Source organism: Lithobates pipiens, unplaced genomic scaffold, assembly GCF_037356315.1.
Source record: "Lithobates pipiens isolate NorthernLeopardFrog02 unplaced genomic scaffold, aLitPip1_a1.2 Scaffold_28, whole genome shotgun sequence".
NCBI classification, from domain to species: Eukaryota; Metazoa; Chordata; class Amphibia; order Anura; family Ranidae; genus Lithobates; species Lithobates pipiens.
In genome coordinates, this window is record NW_027507789.1 from 25,337,442 (window position 1) to 25,358,292 (window position 20,851).

A 20,851-nucleotide genomic window follows, 5' to 3' on the forward strand; every position below is an offset into this window, starting at 1 on the left:
TTAATTTGAATATATTTTAAAATATATAAATCCACAAATGCCTTTACAAACCAAGATATTACCTTGCAAAAATGGAAGTGACATCAATGCTGTGCCATACATAGCCTGTCCAGAGAGCCCAACAGGCCCCACCCACTACAGGCTGCCTGCAGAAAATGCCAGGAGGGGGCGGAGACAAGACCAGTCACCCTGCACAAGGAGAGAGAGTGAAGCTGTGGGAGGGACCCAACAGGCCCCACCCACTACAGGCTGCCTGCAGAAAGCGCCAGGAGGGGGCGGAGATAAGACCAGTCACCCGGCACAAGGAGAGAGAGCAGCAGTGATTGGTCTTTATTACAGGAAGCTCCTGCACAGAGGTAAGATTTCAGCACAGATCTGGGGGAAATACAGAAAGCACACCAATATTCAGGGAAGAATACACATGATGAATGTATTTAGACAATATTTGCTCATCCTGGAGACCAGCTTTAAAATAAATGGGCTATCAACACAGGACAAAAACGTCTTAAATCATTTGTTTTAGCTCAGTGCGATGCATGGATCATTTGTATCTGTGCAACTCGGGGGGTTTTATAGACGAGCATTGACGTTCGTTGAAACGCACCAAAAGTGGTGTTATTTTTGGGAAACAGGTTTAGGATGATGTTAAGTAACCAGTTTTAGTGGTAAATCGATGTTCTTTAAATATGAACTGTATACTGGATAAAATGATAACGAGGTGGGTGTACAGAGATGTGATTCCAGTCTGTCTTACCTCCCCCATCCCTGGCAATGCTGAGTTTATATAACAGTCAGATGGGGATAGCAGAGCTTCCTCTCACCTCCTCCTCCTACTGCTAACACAGAGACCAAGCTTTGTCTATGGTGACGAGAGGCGTGAAGAGCAGCGCAGACAGGTGACCTGTGTATGGAGCTTGTGGAGTCCACTATTCTACCAGACACACCAGAGAGACAAGAGTACAATGGAAGAACTATCCGAAGGAAGGCAATGTTCTACCTACAACCAGGATCTCCAACACAAGGTATAATCTGTACATAGAGATCATAGACAGAGGAATATAGAGGTGTGACCGTGCCAAGGTGTGTGCTGAAAACATGTGATGTCGGTTACATCTATCTATCTATCTATCTATCTATCTATCTATCTATCTATCTATCTATCTATCTATCTATCTATCTATCATCTAACAATATATCAAAATATAGAAAACTATTGTTGATTAATCATCTATCCTCTATCCATTATCTATCAATATATTTATATAAATAGACATATATAATTGATTTATCATCTATTTAGCATCTATTATCTATCTAGCTATTTTTCTATCCTTATATTTATCACTGATTGATTATCTATCTATCTATCTATCTATCTATCTATCTATCTATCTATCTATCTATCTATCTATCTATCCATCTTTCTATCTATCTATCTATGTAGATATCTCCATATCTAGCATTGATTTATTATCTAAGTCTTTATTTATTTCTTTGACCTATAGTATATCATTTATGTATCATAGATAGATACAGTTTATAGACAGAGAGCTTATGGAAGAAAGGAAGAGAGAGAGAGAAAAAGAAAGAAGGAGAGAAAAGATGAAAGAGAGAAAGAAAAAAGAGCAAAAAGGAAAGAAAGGAGGGGAAAAAAGAAAGAGAGAGAATGAAAAAAAAAGAGAGAAAAGGAAAGAAAGAAAGTTAGAAAGAAAGAAAAGAGAGAGTGAAAGAGAGCGAGAGAAAAAGAAAGAAAGAGAGAGAGCGCAATAGAGAAAGAAAAAAAGAAGAGAGAGAAAAGAAAGAAAGAAAGAGAGTAAAAGAGAGCGAAAAAGAAAAATAAGAGAGAGAGGGAAGAGAGAGAGAGAAAGAAAGGAGAGAAAAAAAGAAAGAGAGAGAGAGAGAAAAAGAAAGTAAGGAAGGAGAGAGAGAAAGACTGAGAGAAAAAAAAGAGAGAAAAAAGAAAGAAAAGAGAGAAAGAAAGAAAGAGAGAGAGAAAGAGAGAGAGACAAAGACAAAAGAAAGAAAAGAAAGAAAGAAAGAGAGAGAGAAAAAAGTAAGAAATGAGAGAAAGAAAGAGAGCGAAAGAGAAAGAAAAAAGAGAGAGGGAGAGGGAGAGAAAAAAAAGAAAAAGAAAAAAAGAGTGAGAGAAGGAAAGAAAAAGAGAGACAGAAAGAAAAACGAGAGACAAAGAAAGAGAGAGAGACAAATAAAAAACAGAGGGAGAGAATGAGAGAGAGAGAGAGAGAAAAAGAGAGAGAGTGAAATTAAGAAAGAAGAGAAAGAAAGAAAGAAAGAGAGAGAGTGTGAGAAACAGGAAAGAGAGAGGGGGAAAGAAAGAAAAAGATCTTTCTTTCTTTTTTTCATTTATGTACCATAGATAGATATATAGACAGACGGAGAATAAAGAAAAAGAAAGAAAGACATATATAGATAGATAGATAGATAATGAAGGAATAAATAGATAGATACAGGCATAACCCACTTTTAAGTATGCATTGGGGTTTATTTATTTACTAAAGCTGGAAAGTGCAAAATCAGGCTCCCTTCTGCATAGAAACCAATGAGCTGTAGATAGATAAATAGCTACATACATACAAGATATAGAATTAAAAACAAGAGCTAAACGGGACTTTAAATGAAGTACGGGGTCTTTTATTGAAAAAAAAGGAGAAATATTGTTATGCGATTATATGATGCGACAAAATTACATGTATATTAAAGAGGTGCATAGACAGACACATTATTAACATTGACATTTTGTTTTATATAATCTTACTGACCAATACAGAGTAGGTTATAAAAGCGCACCTCCATTATATACATAAGACAACCAAATATGGAAATAAATTAAACAAATAATACAGTGTAGGCAACAACTTTGAATCTATGACTTCTTGGTTGTTGCAGTGGATTAGTAAAGAAAAAAAAAAAACAACAACATAGTTGATGCGATTTTACAAGGATTGATGCTAGTTGAAATTGGGGTACCAAAATACACAGCGATTATTGGCTCTACGCGTTTCGCGGCTTACTACCGCTCGTCAGGAGCAAGCTCGTGATTGGTCTGAAAATACAGAGTAGTGATAAATTAATATTTGCAATGATGGAACATGGGGAGATTGAAATACCCCTACCTAGTGGTCACTTACACGTAGCCATGCAGTCAAAAGTGCAGCGCCGAAAGCCTAGGCACCCAAAGCGATGATAGCAACCTAGGCACCCAAAGCTACATACATACATTCATGCATAATAAAGGGATGTATAGATAGATAGATAGATAGATAGATAGATAGATAGATAGATAGATAGATAGATAGAAAATCTAAAACATTCCCATGATCTATCTATCTATGAAGAGACTTTACTTGGCAAAACTAGCATTCACTTAGCTTAGTATTTAAGTGGAAGCAACATTCATTGTAATCATCCAATCAAGCACAAATAAAAATCCTGCCTTTCATTTTCCCTTGCATGTGATTGGGTGAACACTGCGTCACCTTATGTACTTATCTATGCTGAGTGTACCTAGAAAATGAACCCCGCTTGGTGAATGGATATATATCTTGCCCAGCTTGTCATTAGAGAAATATAGGAGATGCCATTTTCCTTATGATAAATGCAAGTTGCCTGGCCGTCGTGTTTTACCTCTGACTTCAGTCCCTGATCCAGAACATGCACACAGATCGGGACAGTCAGAGAAAAGTCAACTGCCCTTATCTGCACGCTTGTTCTGGGTCAGTGATGAAAATATGTCCATAAAGAGGAATTTCAGCAACATTTTTTTGTTATGGAAGGAGTAGAGAAGGGTTAGAATGTCTGCCTGGTCTTTATTGCTGCCTGTGACCCCCCCATGATGAGACTTCCATGTAATTAGTAGGAAGTGATCGGAAACATATCCAACTATGACACAGACAGCAAAGAAAACTACAACACTTCATGCAAAACTAAAAACGTTATTGTGTTTCCACCATAAAATAATCCTAATGCATAGAAAACATGTTAAATGTACTTTAAAGCTGAACTCCGGAGCAGCTATAAAATCTGCAGATTAATGCAGCTCTGTAATCATCACTACTTTTTACATGTATTTTCTAAATACAAGCAGTATAAGTACCTAAATCTGGACTGGTATCAGCATTTTGCAGTCTCTTAGAGCAGGGCTGGTGTGTGAGAGAAAGAAGCAACACAAAGAGCCAATCATATCATGTGCTAACAAAAAGTAAGCTGATAGGAAGCGAGAACTGAGTAATGGAGAGATGGGCTCATCGGTCTGCTGCTTCTCCTTTCACTGTCCAGTCACATGTTGGGGGCTCGTCCGGGATGACCTTGGCTGAATGATGCTGACCAACAAACTGACGACACATTGTAGCAGCAGAAAAGAGTGCTGCAGGGAAAATCCCTGGATTGATAGTGACTATGGCAACAAAAGCTGCTTTGTTTTTCTAATTATATCTTTTATTGGGTTTTTCTTTTTTTTTTTTTCTTGTTACTTTAGGCTGGAGTTCTGCTTTAATGTAAGTGGTCCTTTACAATAATGTATTCCTATAAGAATATCCTGGCGAGCAGTGCTCTATTTCTCATGCTTGTTTCTCGGGTATTGGCTGTAAATTTTGCATTGCTGTTTGTTTTCTGCATCTCCCACCCACACCTACATCTGCTCTTAAGTGATCACTTTGCTGCCAATAAGGCTACTTTCACACTGGGGCGGGCGCCGTTGGTAAAGCAGCGCTGTATTTAGAGTAGTTTTAGCGGCGCTACTCGGCTGCTAGCGGGGCAGTTTTAACCCGAAAAAGGGTTAAAACCACCCGCAAAGCACCAGAGCTGTCCCATTTTTTTCAATGGGAAGGGGCGCTTTGGGAGCATTTTAGGAGCGCAAAGATGCGGCTTGCAGGGCTTTTTTGACCGTCCTGCAAGCGCACCGCCCCAGTGTGAAAGCACTCGGAGTGAATTGATCGGCTCTTTCAGGGCTCTTTGCAGGAACTATTTTTAGCACTATAGCGCCTGCAAAGTGCCTCAGTGTGAAAGTAGCCTTAATATAAAAATGTTTAAGAGGCTTTCATAGCACAAAATGCAGTACTGCTCTAACACAACGCACAGTAGCCACAGCGTATGAAGAAAATGAAGGGCCCGTTTACATTTTCATGGTGTGTTATATGGAGTATCAATGAGAGAGAGAGGGAGAGAGGGGATGGGGGAGAAAAAGAGAGAGAGAGAGGGGAAGAGAGAGAGGTGGAAAAGAAGGGAAAGAGAGAGGGGAAGAAGAGAGGGGGAGAGAGAGAGAAGAGAGAGAAGGGGAAGAGAGAGAAGGAAGGAAGAGATAGAGAGGGGGTAGGGCAAGAGAGAGACAGGGGGTTAGAGAGAGAGGGGAGTGAGAGAGGAGGGGAAGGGATAGAAATTGGGAGGAAGAGATAGAGGGGGGAGAGAGAGGGGGAGGGGGTAAGAGAGAGAAGAAGGGGGAGGGAGAGAGAGAGAGAGAGGGGGAGAGAGAGAGAGGGGGGAGAGAGAGGAGGGGGAAGAGAGAGAGAGGGGGGGAGAGGAATAGAGAGAGAGAGAGAGAGAGAGAGATAGAGAGAGAAGGGGAAGAAAGAGAGATAGACAAGGAGAGGGAAGAGAGAGAGAGGGGAGAGGAAGAGAGAGAGAGGGGGAGAGAGAGAGGGGGGAGAGAAAGGGGGAGAGAGAGAGAGGAGAGAGAGAGAGGGGAGAGAGAGTGTGAGAGAGAGATAGGAGGAAGAAAGAGAGAGAGGGGAGAGGAATAGAGAGAGAGAGAAGGGGAAGAAAGAGAGAGAGACAGGGGGGGGGAGAGAGAGAGAGAGAGAGGGGAGAGGAAGAAAGTGAGAGAGGTGAAGAAAGAGAGAAAATTTAGGTTTAACTCTAGGCTGGCTGTTTGAGTCTCAGCCAGGTTTTTATTATTTTTGGTTAGTTTAATGGGTCAATGACTTGTGTTAACATGTATTGCATTATGGCAGCACATTCATTATGAGTAGGGGTGGGGGGGACAAAGAGAGAGAAAGAGGGATGATGAGGGAGAAAGAGAGAGAGAGAAGGAAGAGAGAGAGAGGTGCAAAAAAAGAAGAGGGGGGGGAGAGAGGGGAAGAGATTGGGAGGAAAATATAGAAGGGGAAGAGAGAGGGGGTAAGAGAAAGAGAGGGGGGAGAGAGGGGGAGAGAGATGATGAGGAAGAGAGAGAGAGTGGGGGGTAGGGGAAGAGAGAGAGGGGGGAGGAAGAGAGAGAGGGGGGAGGAAGAGAGAGAGGGGGTAGGGGAAGAGAGAGAGAGGGGGGGAGGAAGAGAGAGAGGGGGTAGGGGAAGAGAGAGATCAAATGGTTAATATCACATGTGATATTGTTTGTGATTTATATGATTAATATGTGTTAATAAATCTTTGGAATATTTTAGAATTGTTATTTATTGGCATTCCTATAAGTCTGCATATTTATTTATTTACATAACACATAAAAATCACAAAAAAATTAAAATAAAACAACAATATAACAAAAAAATATCAAATTAATAATATCACAAGCATCAACATATTTATTTATTTACATAATAACATATAAATCACATAAAAATTATAAATAACAAAAAATATCATATGGTTAATATCACATGTGTGTTTGTTATTTATGTTACTAAATATTTATAATTATTTAGAATTGCTATATATTGGCATTCCTACCAGTCGGCATATTTATAAATTTACATATATATATAGAGTGAGAGAGAGAGAGAGGGGGGGGGGTGAGGGAGAAAGAGAGAGGGGGGAGAGTGAGGGAGAGAGAGGGGGGAGAGTGAGGGAGAGAGAGGGGGGAGAGTGAGGGAGAAAGAGAGAGAGAGGGGGGAGAGTGAGGGAGAGAGAGGGGGGAGAGTGAGGGAGAAAGAGAGAGAGAGGGGGGAGAGTGAGGGAGAAAGAGAGAGAGGGGGGAGAGTGAGGGAGAAAGAGAGAGAGGGGGGAGAGTGAGGGAGAAAGAGAGAGAGGGGGGAGAGTGAGGGAGAGAGAGAGGGGGGGTGGGGGTGGTGAAAAAGAGAAAGAGAGAGGGGGAGGAAGAAAGAGAGAGGGGAGAGGAAGAGAGAGAGAGAGAGAGGAGGGAATGAGGGGGGAGAGAGAGAGGGGAGGAAGAGAGGGAGAGGGGTTAGAGAGAGAGGAGCGAGAGAGGAGGGGAAGAGATTGGGAAGAAGAGATAGAGAGGGGAGAGAGGGGGGAGGGGGGAAGATAGAGGGGAAGAGAAAGAGACAGAGAGGGAGGAGGGGGAAGAGAGAGAGAGAAGGGAAGAAAGAGAGAGAGGTGAAGAGATAGAGAGAAATTTTAGGTTCAAATCTAGGCTGGTTGTTTGAGTCTCAGCCAGGTTTTTACTATTGTTTGGTTAGTTTAATGTGTCTACCAGTTGTGTTAACATGTATTGCATTATGGCGGCCCATTCATTATGAGTAGGCTACCAATGCAATGCAATAGATGAAAAAAAGTGCATTTTAAAATGCAGCACACCGCACTGTGCACTGTATGCATTGTGGTGCTCTGCAGTGGCTCATGCATTGGACTCACCTGGACTGAATGGCATCGCAATGCACCACAAGCAGAGCAGGTGCTTTTGAATGCATTGTTGCAAAGTGTGTTTTAGTGCATGCAATGTTACCACAATGCACAAGTAAATGGGCCTTTTTGGGGACGCATGTGGGAACTTACTGGGTCCCCTTTAATGGAGGTGCCTGATTGCATCAGCAACTGTGGTCGCTATGTTGCTGAATCAATTGATTATTATGATGTGTATGGCTGGCATAAAGATGAAATTCTGAATAATGGATGTGAGTGCACATTTGTGTTTAATATATTCTCACCGTGCATCTGAGAAGAGCGTTTTAGAGCAAACTCAGATATCATTAAATATGGATATGCCCAGGACAGATCACCTGGGACTCAGAGCGTGGCGCGGACTGACTTTCCGAGATGAGGAAGAGGTCCACCTTATAGCAGAAAGTCCCTCCCATTACACAGACCATGAAGAAATAATACAAAGAAATGAAAAGCTACATTTACTAATTATTTCCCTTACACTTGCTATTCGAATAACATTCGATCCGAGCTTGTCCATCAGAATCCCTTTCTTTTAGACTTGTGCTGTTCATTTCGTTCTGAATTGAAATTTGGAAATTTTGTATCTGAATTTCCAAATTACAACAGTAATGAATTTACACGTATCCGAAAAAAATAATCAAAATCTCTGACAAATTCAAATTCGAATAATTTTCAAATTAAATTCAAATTTTCAAATCAAATTTGAATTTCCAAAGAGAATAAAATTGAATATAAAATAAATGAAAAGAATATAATAGAATATAAAATAATAGAATAGAATATAAAAGAATAGAATATAATAGAGTAATACAGAACAGAATAAAAAATAAAATAATAGAAAAAAGGGATAGAATAGAAAATAAAAGAAAAGAGTAAAACAGAACAATATAAAATAAAAGAATATAACCATCTTCTGAAATTTGAATTTCAAATAATAGAATACATTTGAATTTGAAGAGAATAGAAAAGAATAGAATAGAAAATATAATAATACAGTGAAAACTTGGATTGCGAGTAACGCGGTTAACGAGCGTTTCGCAATACGAGCTATTTAAAAAAGAAAATCTTGACTCGCTTTGCAAGCATTGTCTGGCAAGACAAGCAGGATTCAAGCCGCTGGGGTATGCAGTACCGCATTTGGCCAGAGGCACGGGGGGGGGGGGGGCGCCGGTGACAATCAAAGACACTCAAGAGTTTCTCCGAGCGTCTGGCGCGCCTCTGAGCGCCCCCGCACCTCTGGCAACATACAGTACTGCATACACTAGCAGTGACTATGGAACCAATTAACTGAGTTTTCATTGATTCCTATGGGGAAATTCGCTTTGCTATGCTAGTGATTTGGATTACAAGCATTCTTCTGGAACGGATTATGCTCGTAATCTAAGGTGCTACTTCTTGTATAACCATTTCCCAAAATATAATATAGAATAGCATAGGAAAGAATTTAATTAGAATAGAATAGAAAAATAAAAGAAAAGAAGTGACTAGTGAAAAAAAAAACAATAGAATAGAAGAGAAAGAATATAACCATCTTCTGAAATTCAAATTTCCAATAGAATAAATTTGAATTTGAATTGAATAGAAAATAATATAATAAAAAATAAAATAATAGAATAGAAAAGAATAGAATGGAACAGAAAGAATATAACAATATAACAGTTTTTCAAAATTTGAATTTCGGACAGAATAAGTTTGAATCGAATAGAAAAGAATAGAATATAATAGGTAAGAAAATATTAGAAAATAACACAGGGAGTACAAGGTGTCAGCAAGGCAGTGTACAGGGTGTTAGCAGGGCAGTGTACAGGGTGTCAGCAGGGCAGTGTAAGGGGAGATCACCAGGGCAGTGTAAGGGGGGGTCAGCAGGGAAGTGTACAGGGGGTCACCAGGGCAGTCTAAGGGGGGTCAGCAGGGCAGTGTACAGTGAGTCACCAGGGCAGTGTACAGGGGGTCAGCAGGGCAGTGTACAGGGGTCATCAGGGCAGTGTACAGGGGGTCAGCGGGGCAGTGTACAGGGGGTCACCAGGACAGTGTATGGGGGGTCAGCAGGGCAATGTACAGTGGATCACCAGGGCAGTGTACAAGGGGTCAGCAGGGCAGTGTACAGTGGATCAGTAGGGAAGTATACAATGGCTCAACAGGGCAATGTACACTGGGTCAACAAGTCAGTATACATTGGGTCAGCAGGGCAATGTACCATGGGTCACCAGGGAAGTGTAAGGGGGGTCAGCAGGGCAATGTAAGGGGGGTCAGCAGGGCGGCGTGCACGGGGCAGCAGGGCAATGTACAGCGGGTCACCAGGGCAGTGTACAAGGGGTCAGTAGGGCACAGGGGGGGCAGTAGGGCAGTGTGCAATTGTTCAGCAGGGCAGTGTACAGGGTGGCAGTAGTACTGTGTATAGGGGGGTCAGAAGGGCAGTGTACAGTGGGTCAGCAGAACAGTGTACAGTGGGTCAGCAGGGCAGTGTACAGTGGGTCAGTAGGGCAGTGTACAGTGGTCAGTGGGTCAGCAGGGCCGTGTACAGTGGGTTAGTAGGGCAGTGTACAGTGGGTCAGCAGAGCAGTGTACAGTGGGTCAGTTGGGCAGTGTACAGTAGGGCAGTGTACATTCGGTCAGTAGGGCAGTGTACAGTGGGTCAGCAGGGCAGTGGGTCAGCAGGACAGTGTACAGTGGGTCAGTAGGGCAGTGTACATTCGGTCAGTAGGGCAGTGTACAGTGGGTCAGCAGGACAGTGTACAGTGGGTCAGTAGGGCAGTGTACATTCGGTCAGTAGGGCAGTGTACAGTGGGTAAGCAGGGCAGTGTACAGTGGGTCGGTAGGGGCAGTGTACAGTGGGTCATTAGGGGCAGTGTACAGTGGGTCATTAGGGGCAGTGTACAGTGGGTCATTAGGGCAGTGTACAGTAAGTTGGTAGGGGCAGTGTATAGTAGGTTGGTAGGGACAGTGTACAGTGGGTCATTAGGGCAGTGTACAGTGGATCTGTAGGGGCAGTGTACAGTGGGTCAGTAGGGCAGTGTACAGTGGGTCAGCAGGACAGTGTACAGTGGGTCAGTAGGGCAGTGTACATTCGGTCAGTAGGGCAGTGTACAGTGGGTAAGCAGGGCAGTGTACAGTGGGTCGGTAGGGGCAGTGTACAGTGGGTCATTAGGGGCAGTGTACAGTGGGTCATTAGGGGCAGTGTACAGTGGGTCATTAGGGCAGTGTACAGTAAGTTGGTAGGGGCAGTGTATAGTAGGTTGGTAGGGACAGTGTACAGTGGGTCATTAGGGCAGTGTACAGTGGATCTGTAGGGGCAGTGTACAGTGGGTCATTAGGGCAGTGTACAGTGGGTCGGTAGGGGAAGTGTACAGTGGGTCATTAGGGCAGTGTACAGTGGGTCGGTAGGGGCAGTGTACAGTGGGTCATTAGGGCACTGTACAGTGGGTCATTAGGGCAATGAACAGTAGGTTAGTAGGTCAGTGTACAGTGGGTCGGTAGGGGAAGTGTACAGTGGGTCATTAGGGCAGTGTACAGTGGGTCATTAGGGCGGTGTACAGTGGGTCGGTAGGGGCAGTGTACAGTGGGTCATTAGGGCAGTGTACAGTGGGTCGGTAGGGGCAGTGTACAGTGGGTCATTAGGGCAATGTACAGTGGGTCATTAGGGCAATGAACAAAAGGTTAGTAGGGCAGTGTACAGTGGGTCGGTAGGGGAAGTGTACAGTGGGTCATTAGGGCAGTGTACAGTGGGTCATTAGGGCAGTGTACAGTGGTTCGGTAGGGGCAGTGTACAGTGGGTCATTAGGGCAGTGTACAGTGGGTCGGTAGGGGCAGTGTACAGTGGGTCATTAGGGCAATGTACAGTAGGTTAGTAGGGCAGTGTACAGTGGGTCAGCAGGGCAGTGTCAGCAGGATCTACCAGTCTTACTAAAGTTTTGCCTTTAGTAATACTTTCAAATGGTTATAAACCTCAGGGATGAAATATGAACAAAGCATATCCCTCTATCGTGTGTACTCGTCTCACTCCAGAGCACTGAGTGTTATATATGTGTGTCTCATTCCTCGGCTATCTGGATGATTCACTTCTGACAAATTTTTTCTGATACAAAGATGTAAAAAGGTGACAGGGGAGGGAGCTATAGCTTGTGACTGACAGCCTCAGCTCCGTTTTTGTGTGCTGTGTGTCCCGTCCCCCCCCCCCCCCCCCCACAATCTGCTGTCAGCGTTCTCTGCGGTGTGCAGTTTCAGCTCTTCGCCCCCTTTTCTTCTGACAGCTCAGACAAGCGTTATAAATTCTGGACTTTGAATGTATGTAGAGAAGAGAAAACGGCAGATAAACAGGTAAAACTTATGTAGGAGGATTTGTTTCATCTCTGTGCATCACGTGAGGATAGTCACATCACTTGGCATATGTAGGGGTTTACAACCCGTCTAATAATTGTATTTTTTAATGACCGTCATCTTCTATGCTTTTCTGTAGACTATCCTGGTGGGAGACAGTTCTGTTGGAAAGACATCACTACTTGTACAGTTTGACCAAGGCAAATTCCTCCCGGGGTCCTTCACTGCTACAGTGGGCATTGGATTCACGGTAAGGGTAAAGCTGGTCATAGATGTTCCAGTTGTATGTATTGTGCTTTACATAGTTATAGACGATTGTAAATATGTATATACCATACCCAGTTCCCCCCAATTTATGATGTGCAAGCTTAGGGGATCCTGCATCCAGCAGTCACTCCTGTATGTCTGTGTACACCAGTGCCGGATTCTGCATACAGGAGCACTGCACTGGCAGGAAGGAGGGAGGGGAGAGAGAACACAGCCCGTGCTGCCTCCCGGCTCTCTCCTCCTCTATTCACTGCTCCCCTCATTGGGCTGACAGGAGTAGTGATGCCACTGTTACTACTCTTGTCAGCCTTATAACAGAAGGAAGGCGCCCTTATTCATACAGTAAACCATTGCACCCAGGACAGCTGTCCCGCCTGCCCACCCCTTGTGCCAGCCCTGACCATACCTGTGAGATCTCCCTAGAAGCCAAAAATCACTCTCGTAGACGCCGCTACTGCAGTGATTGCCACTAGTAGGGATGAGCTTGGTGTTCGAGTTGAACGCATGTTCGACTCGAACATTGGCTGTTCGCCCGTTCGGCGAAGCCAGAACTCTGTGGGCCGTTCGCGCGCAAATGCGTGTGGCGCTCACGGCCCACAATGCACTGCGCCATCGCAGTGCATTGCTGGCTCATGATTGGCCAAGCATGCACTGTGACCCCGCATGCTTGGCCAATCACAGCGCCGGCAGCGAGGAAAGCCATGATTGTAGCTGCGGATCATGTTGTCCTTAGTGACCCAGAGGACTCCGGACCGAATGCCTCAGCTAACCTACGCTGCATGGCCTCCCTGATCCTGCAAAGCCTGCAGAAGGATCCTTGTATTCTTCGGATCAAGGAGAGGGACCATTACTGGCTGGCCGCTCTCCTTGATCCACGGTACAAGGGTAAGGTTGCCGACCTTATCTTGCCATCGCAGAGGGAGCAGAGGATGAGACATCTCCGGGAGGCCTTGCAGAAAGGTCTGTGCAACGCGTTCCCAGAGACTAGGAGGTTACAAACTCCTGGTCCTGGACAACGTGTTGCTGAGGCATCGGTCAGAAGGAGCGGTGGAGAAGGTGGCCGTCTGACCGATGCTTTCAGACAATTTTTTAGTCCGCAGCCCCAAGGTATGATCGGTTCCAGCAACCATCGCCAGCGTCTGATTTACATGGTGCAGGAATACCTAGGGGCAAGGTCAGACTTGGACACCTTTCCCAACGAAAATCCTCTGGCTTACTGGGTCTTGAGGATGGATCACTGGCCAGAGCTTGCACAGTATGCAATTGAGCTACTGGCCTGTCCTGCATCCAGCGTTCTTTCGGAACGCACCTTCAGTGCTGCTGGTGGCTTTGTTACCGATCACAGGGTGCGCCTGTCCACCGAATCAGTTGATCGACTGACCTTCATCAAGATGAATCAGTCTTGGATCACCCACAGCTACCAAGCACCTGAAGCTGATGTAACCGTATATTTATTTTTGAAATATCACATCCCTTCAAGACTGCCTATGCTGATTTAGATATAGATTTAGATTTACAGTATATGGGAGAGGTTGCAGTGTCGTGGCACCAGCACCAGTGCCTAAGGCCCAATTTTTCAGCCCCTGTTTAACAGGGCCGTTTAATTACAATTTTTGAAGCAATGCTTCGCAGCAGGGCTCATTCCTGCACTACAACTAGAGTATATGGGAGAGGTTGCAGTGTCGTGGCACTAGCACCAGTGCCTAAGGCCCAATTTTTCAGCCCCTGTTTAACAGGGCCGTTTAATTACAATTTTTGAAGCAATGCTTCGCAGCAGGGCTCATTCCTGCACTACAACTAGAGTATATGGGAGAGGTTGCAGTGTCGTGGCACTAGCACCAGTGCCTAAGGCCCAATTTTTCAGCCCCTGTTTAACAGGGGCATGTAATTACAATTTTTGATGCAATGCTTTGCAGCAGGGCTCATTCCTGCAATAAAACTAGAGTATATGGGAGATGTTGCAGTGTTGTAGCACCAGCACCAGTGCCTAAGGCCCAATTTTTCAGCCCCTGTTTAACAAGGACATGTAATTACAATTCTTGATATAATATTTCACAGCAGGGCCCATTCCGGTGCTCACCCAGAGTAACTGTGAGGACTTATAGTGTTGTGGCACCAGCACCACAACCACCAAAGGCCCAATTTTTCGACCACTGTTCAACAATGGCATGTAATTACAATTCTTGATATAATCGTTCACAGCAGGGCGCTCCAGCGCCCACCAAGTGTCACTTTGAGGGCTTACAATGTTGTGGCAAAACCAACACCTTGTTCCGCCATTTCTGCAGAGCATATAGGGCAGACCCCTACTTTCAAACATCCAACTTCAAGTAGTAGGAGACAAACATCTCCTACTTGCAAACGGAAGGAGACAACAGGAAGTGAGATGAAAAAAGACGGATGGCAAAACAAATTATGCAGGGGTGATAACCCTTCCCTATGTTTTCCAAAAAGCTTAAAAATTGTTTTTTTGATTGGAGCTACACTTTAAAAATGTACCAGTTGAAAATTACAAACAGATTCTACTTAACACAACAAACCTACACAGTCCCTGTCTTGTTTGCACCGCCTGTATACTGCTGTTCTGAGTATATAGGGCCTGGGGGCACCATGCCTTTCCTTTTTTTAATATGGGTACGGGGTTCCCTTTAATATCTGTACAAGACCCAAAGGGGCTGGTAATGGGCAGGGAGGGCTACCCATGACATTTTTCTCAATGATTTTCAACCATATTGCCGGAACCAGATATTACATTAAAACCACAAGCAGTTTAAAATGACTTTTTTTCCGTTAAATGTCATTTTGTGCAGGGGCTGTTCGAAACATGGGAAACACGTGGCACTTCACAGGCATACTACAGACACCCCCCAGGCACGATACTTAAAGGAATATTTCACTCTTTTTTTTTTCACTTTAATCGTCATTAAAATCAGTGCTCCCGCCAAAACGGACATTTTTAAAAACATTTTAGGCATTGACCCATGTCCCCTGGGGCAGGAGCCAGGTCCCCAAACCCTTTTTAGGACAACATCTTGCATATTAGCCATTAAAATTAGCACTTTTTATTTCAAACGTTCAAGTCCCATAGACTTCAATGGGGTTCTAAAGTTCGTACGAATTTGCGGTCCATTCGAAAGTTCTGGTGTGAACCGAACCGGGGGGGTGTTCGGCTCATTCCTAGCCACTAGCAACCGGGTACTGTGCATTGTGAACGCAGGAGGTTGCTCACTCTGCATTCAGGGAATATTTTGCATTCTCCCCAAAAGATCCCCTCCATGCACACATAGTCCTCTCTCTGTGGGTAGATCCCCTCCATGCACACATAGTCCTCTCTCTGTGGGTAGATCCCCTCCATGCACACATAGTCCTCTCTGTAGGTAGGTCCCCTCCATGCACACATAGTCCTCTCTCTGTGGGTAGATCCCCTCCATGCACACATAATCCTCTCTGTAGGTAGATCCCCTCCATGCACACATAGTCCTCTCTGTAGGTAGATCCCCTCCATGCACACATAGTCCTCTCTGTGGGTAGATCCCCTCCATGCACACATAGTCCTCTCTGTAGGTAGGTCCCCTCCATGCACACATAGTACTCTCTCTGTGGGTAGATCCCCTCCATGCACACATAATCCTCTCTGTAGGTAGGTCCCCTCCATGCACACATAGTCCTCTCTGTAGGTAGGTCCCCTCCATGCACACATAGTCCTCTCTCTGTGGGTAGATCCCCTCCATGCACACATAGTCCTCTCTGTAGGTAGGTCCCCTCCATGCACACATAGTACTCTCTCTGTGGGTAGATCCCCTCCATGCACACATAATCCTCTCTGTAGGTAGGTCCCCTCCATGCACACATAGTCCTCTCTGTAGGTAGATCCCCTCCATGCACACATAGTCCTCTCTCTGTGGGTAGATCCCCTCCATGCACACATAGTCCTCTCTGTAGGTAGGTCCCCTCCATGCACACATAGTACTCTCTCTGTGGGTAGATCCCCTCCATGCACACATAATCCTCTCTGTAGGTAGGTCCCCTCCATGCACACATAATCCTCTCTGTAGGTAGGTCCCCTCCATGCACACATAGTCCTCTCTGTAGGTAGATCCCCTCCATGCACACATAGTCCTCTCTCTGTGGGTAGATCCCCTCCATGCACACATAGTCCTCTCTGTAGGTAGGTCCCCTCCATGCACACATAGTCCTCTCTCTGTGGGTAGATCCCCTCCATGCACACATAGTCCTCTCTGTAGGTAGGTCCCCTCCATGCACACATAGTCCTCTCTGTAGGTAGGTCCCCTCCATGCACACATAGTCCTCTCTGTAGGTAGGTCCCCTCCATGCACACATAGTCCTCTCTGTAGGTAGGTCCCCTCCATGCACACATAGTCCTCTCTCTGTGGGTAGATCCCCTCCATGCACACATAGTCCTCTCTGTAGGTAGGTCCCCTCCATGCACACATAGTACTCTCTCTGTGGGTAGATCCCCTCCATGCACACATAATCCTCTCTGTAGGTAGGTCCCCTCCATGCACACATAGTCCTCTCTGTAGGTAGATCCCCTCCATGCACACATAGTCCTCTCTCTGTGGGTAGATCCCCTCCATGCACACATAGTCCTCTCTGTAGGTAGGTCCCCTCCATGCACACATAGTACTCTCTCTGTGGGTAGATCCCCTCCATGCACACATAATCCTCTCTGTAGGTAGGTCCCCTCCATGCACACATAATCCTCTCTGTAGGTAGGTCCCCTCCATGCACACATAGTCCTCTCTGTAGGTAGATCCCCTCCATGCACACATAGTCCTCTCTCTGTGGGTAGATCCCCTCCATGCACACATAGTCCTCTCTGTAGGTAGGTCCCCTCCATGCACACATAGTCCTCTCTCTGTGGGTAGATCCCCTCCATGCACACATAGTCCTCTCTGTAGGTAGGTCCCCTCCATGCACACATAGTCCTCTCTGTAGGTAGGTCCCCTCCATGCACACATAGTCCTCTCTGTAGGTAGGTCCCCTCCATGCACACATAGTCCTCTCTGTAGGTAGGTCCCCTCCATGCACACATAGTCCTCTCTGTAGGTAGATCCCCTCCATGCACACATAGTCCTCTCTGTAGGTAGATCCCCTCCATGCACACATAGTCCTCTCTCTGTGGGTAGATCCCCTCCATGCACACATAGTCCTCTCTGTAGGTAGGTCCCCTCCATGCACACATAGTCCTCTCTGTAGGTAGGTCCCCTCCATGCACACATAGTACTCTCTCTGTGGGTAGATCCCCTCCATGCACACATAATCCTCTCTGTAGGTAGGTCCCCTCCATGCACACATAATCCTCTCTGTAGGTAGGTCCCCTCCATGCACACATAGTCCTCTCTGTAGGTAGATCCCCTCCATGCACACATAGTCCTCTCTCTGTGGGTAGATCCCCTCCATGCACACATAATCCTCTCTGTAGGTAGGTCCCCTCCATGCACACATAGTCCTCTCTCTGTGGGTAGATCCCCTCCATGCACACATAGTCCTCTCTGTAGGTAGGTCCCCTCCATGCACACATAGTCCTCTCTGTAGGTAGGTCCCCTCCATGCACACATAGTACTCTCTCTGTGGGTAGATCCCCTCCATGCACACATAATCCTCTCTGTAGGTAGAAGGTGATCTCCATAGAGTTCTGTACAATCTCTATCACCTGTGTGCGGCACGGACCATGACAGGTGGGCGGGGCCGCCTCGCACAGCTTATGTTGATGGGCGGGGTTGCCTACCAAGTAAGGCGTTTAGTGGGCGGGCCTCGCCACGCTGGGAGGCCTCAAGCCACGCCTCTCCGGCTCGGACAGCTCTCACGCCCAGTTCCTGGATCGGATCGTCCGCTCAGCATGTCCGCCGGGGCTGGGAACGGATTGGTGCGCGGCGGATCGGTGAACGGATTGCTCCGGGTCCCCGCTGGTGTTTGCGACAAGATCTTCAAGGTGCTGTGTTTGGGGGGGAGGGGGAGGTCTGGTAGTCTCGGGTATGTTGGGCATGTTGGGCTCAGCCAACAGGTGCATTCCAATGGCGATTCCCAGACACCTTCACCCGGCTTTATATCGGGGTATAGTGCATGGGCTGCCATACACTGTACAATCTGATTGTACAATCCCCCTAATGAACCATACACTGTACAACCTGATTGTACAATTCCCTCTAAGGAACCATACACTGTACTATCCACTCTAAGGAAGATTGCATGGGTTCCTTAGAGGGAATTATACAGATTGCACAGTTCCTTAGAGGAGATTGTACAAATAGATTGTACAGTGTATGGTTCCTTAGATAGAATTGTACATACACTGTCCAATCTGATTGTACAATCTCCTCTAATGAACTGTGCAATCTGATTGTACAACGTCACATGACAAACCTAAATAATGCATTCAAATAGTATGCAGTCAGGCCGGCCTTTGCAGTGCATGGTTTTGAAGGAGATTGTACAATCAGATTGTAGTGTAGGGTCAGCCAATGGAATGATTGGGAAGATGCTTTGACCTATTCAGTTGCTTTTGCAATTCTAAAATTCCATGAAAATTGCCCAATGTGTGGGCAGTGTGAGGAATTGTATAGACTCGGGTCACCTGTCACACTTCCCTAATCCTCTGTGTGTACACTGTGCTCCATGTGATCACATCGCTAGAGACCCGGCTACTGAAAAAAAAAAAGAAAACAAAGAAAAATCGTGTCAATTTTTATTATAATTTTTTCTTTTTTTTTCTTTTCTGATGTGCGATTCGATCAAAACCATGGAATCCCCAAACAATTAAATAGCCCTAACTTCCCTTACAATCAATATATTCTTGATTTTTGATTGGACTCAATGTCAGTTGATCATCCGGGGGGGCGGATTGTGACAGCAGAACTGCCATAATTTGTTCATGAATTCCAGAGAAAAAAAATGAAAATTCAGGATACACCGGGCTAAAAACCGAAACCAAAATGGGAGCGTTTGTAAAAAAATAAATATATATTATTTTCGGAACCTTTTTCTTTTGTCAAAACGCTGACAGCCGTGTTTTCGGCGGATGATCTATCGGTACTTCCTTACTTAGGATCCAATCTTAGCAGGGAGATGTTATCATACATTTGCTGTACATATAATCTTATAGGAAGTGACTAGTCCGATGACAGGGTCTCTTTAAGCTCTGTGGACAGCTTGGTGCGGCCATCCCAAAGACATGTGATGAGTTTCAGGCACTGGTCTTCTCTCAGCAGATGACAATCACATGGCATGCTGACAGTAACAGTCATCTCTGCGGTGGCTGTATGAGAGTCACAGTGGTGTTTTGTGCTATCCTGTGCCTGCCTGTAGGGATGAGTGAATATAGATTTGTATAGTGTACCACGCTGGGGCGACTGCCTTATCTGGCCGGGGTGTCACTTTAGCTTAAAAACATACTAAGCTGGTTACTAGGATTCCTACACGGGAGCAATGTTACTGAGCTGGTTACTAGGATGCCTACACGGGAGCAGGGTTACTGAGCTGGTTGCTAGGATTCCTACATGGGAGCAGTGTTACTTAGCTGGTTGCTAGGATGCCTACATGGATGCATTGTTACTGAGTTGGTTACTAAGATGCCTACACGGGAGCATTGTTACTGAGCTGGTTGCTAGGATGCATACACAGGAGCAATGTTACTGAGCTGGTTGCTAGGATGCCTACACAGGAGCAATGTTACTGAGCTGGTTGCTAGGATGCCTACATGGGAGCAGGGTTGCTGAGCTGGTTGCTAGGATTCCTACATGGGAGCAATGTTACTGAGCTAGTTGCTAGGACGCCTACACGGGAGCAGTGTTTGCCGAGCTGGTTGCTAGGGCACCTACACGGGAGCAGTGTTGCCGAGCTGGTTGCTAGGGCACCTACACGGGAGCAGTGTTGCCGAGCTGGTTGCTAGGGCGCCTACACGGGAGCAGTGTTGCCGAGCTGGTTGCTAGGGCGCCTACACGGGAGCAGTGTTGCCGAGCTGGTTGCTAGGGCGCCTACACGGGAGCAGTGTTGCCGAGCTGGTTGCTAGGGCGCCTACACGGGAGCAGTGTTGCTGAGTTGGTTGCTAGGATGCGTACATGGGAGCAGTGTTGCTGAGCTGGTTGCTAGGGCGCCTACACAGGAGCAGTGTTTGCCGAGCTGGTTGCTAGGGCACCTACACGGGAGCAGTGTTGCTGAGCTGGTTGCTAGGGTACCTACACGGGAGCAGTGTTGCCGAGCTGGTTGCTAGGGCACCTACACGGGAGCAGTGTTGCCGAGCTGGTTGCTAGGGCGCCTACACGGGAGCAGTGTTGCCGAGCTGGTTGCTAGGGCGCCTACACGGGAGCAGTGTTGCCGAGCTGGTTGCTAGGGCGCCTACACGGGAGCAGTGTTGCTGAGCTGGTTGCTAGGGCGCCTACACGGGAGCAGTGTTGCTGAGTTGGTTGCTAGGATGCGTACATGGGAGCAGTGTTGCTGAGCTGGTTGCTAGGGCGCCTACACAGGAGCAGTGTTTGCCGAGCTGGTTGCTAGGGCACCTACACGGGAGCAGTGTTGCTGAGCTGGTTGCTAGGGTACCTACACGGGAGCAGTGTTGCCGAGCTGGTTGCTAGGGCACCTACACGGGAGCAGTGTTGCCGAGCTGGTTGCTAGGGCGCCTACACGGGAGCAGTGTTGCCGAGCTGGTTGCTAGGGCGCCTACACGGGAGCAGTG

The 20,851-nt window shown here is 46.0% G+C and overlaps 1 protein-coding gene and 1 long non-coding RNA gene across 5 annotated transcripts in view; one reads left to right on the forward strand and one right to left on the reverse strand.

Moving 5' to 3' along the window:
* Positions 1-814: 814 nt before the first annotated feature.
* Positions 815-20,851, forward strand: part of RAB37 (RAB37, member RAS oncogene family) — a 73,964-nt gene continuing 53,927 nt past the window's right edge. The window contains exons 1-2 of one of the 4 annotated variants that reach the window (XM_077458923.1): positions 815-1,022; positions 12,029-12,139. In XM_077458923.1, coding sequence (XP_077315049.1) covers positions 963-1,022; positions 12,029-12,139 — 171 coding nt within the window. In that variant the 5' untranslated portion in view covers positions 815-962. Of the gene's footprint in view, positions 1,023-12,028; positions 12,140-17,949; positions 18,113-20,851 lie in introns of those variants that run through there. The other 3 variants (XM_077458925.1, XM_077458927.1, XM_077458924.1) reach the window with 3 other exon arrangements.
* Positions 2,637-3,207, reverse strand: LOC143935227 (uncharacterized). The gene is made up of 2 exons (XR_013263475.1): positions 3,150-3,207; positions 2,637-3,064 (listed from the first exon to the last, which is right to left on the reverse strand). It is a non-coding gene; the product is annotated as an uncharacterized LOC143935227 (long non-coding RNA).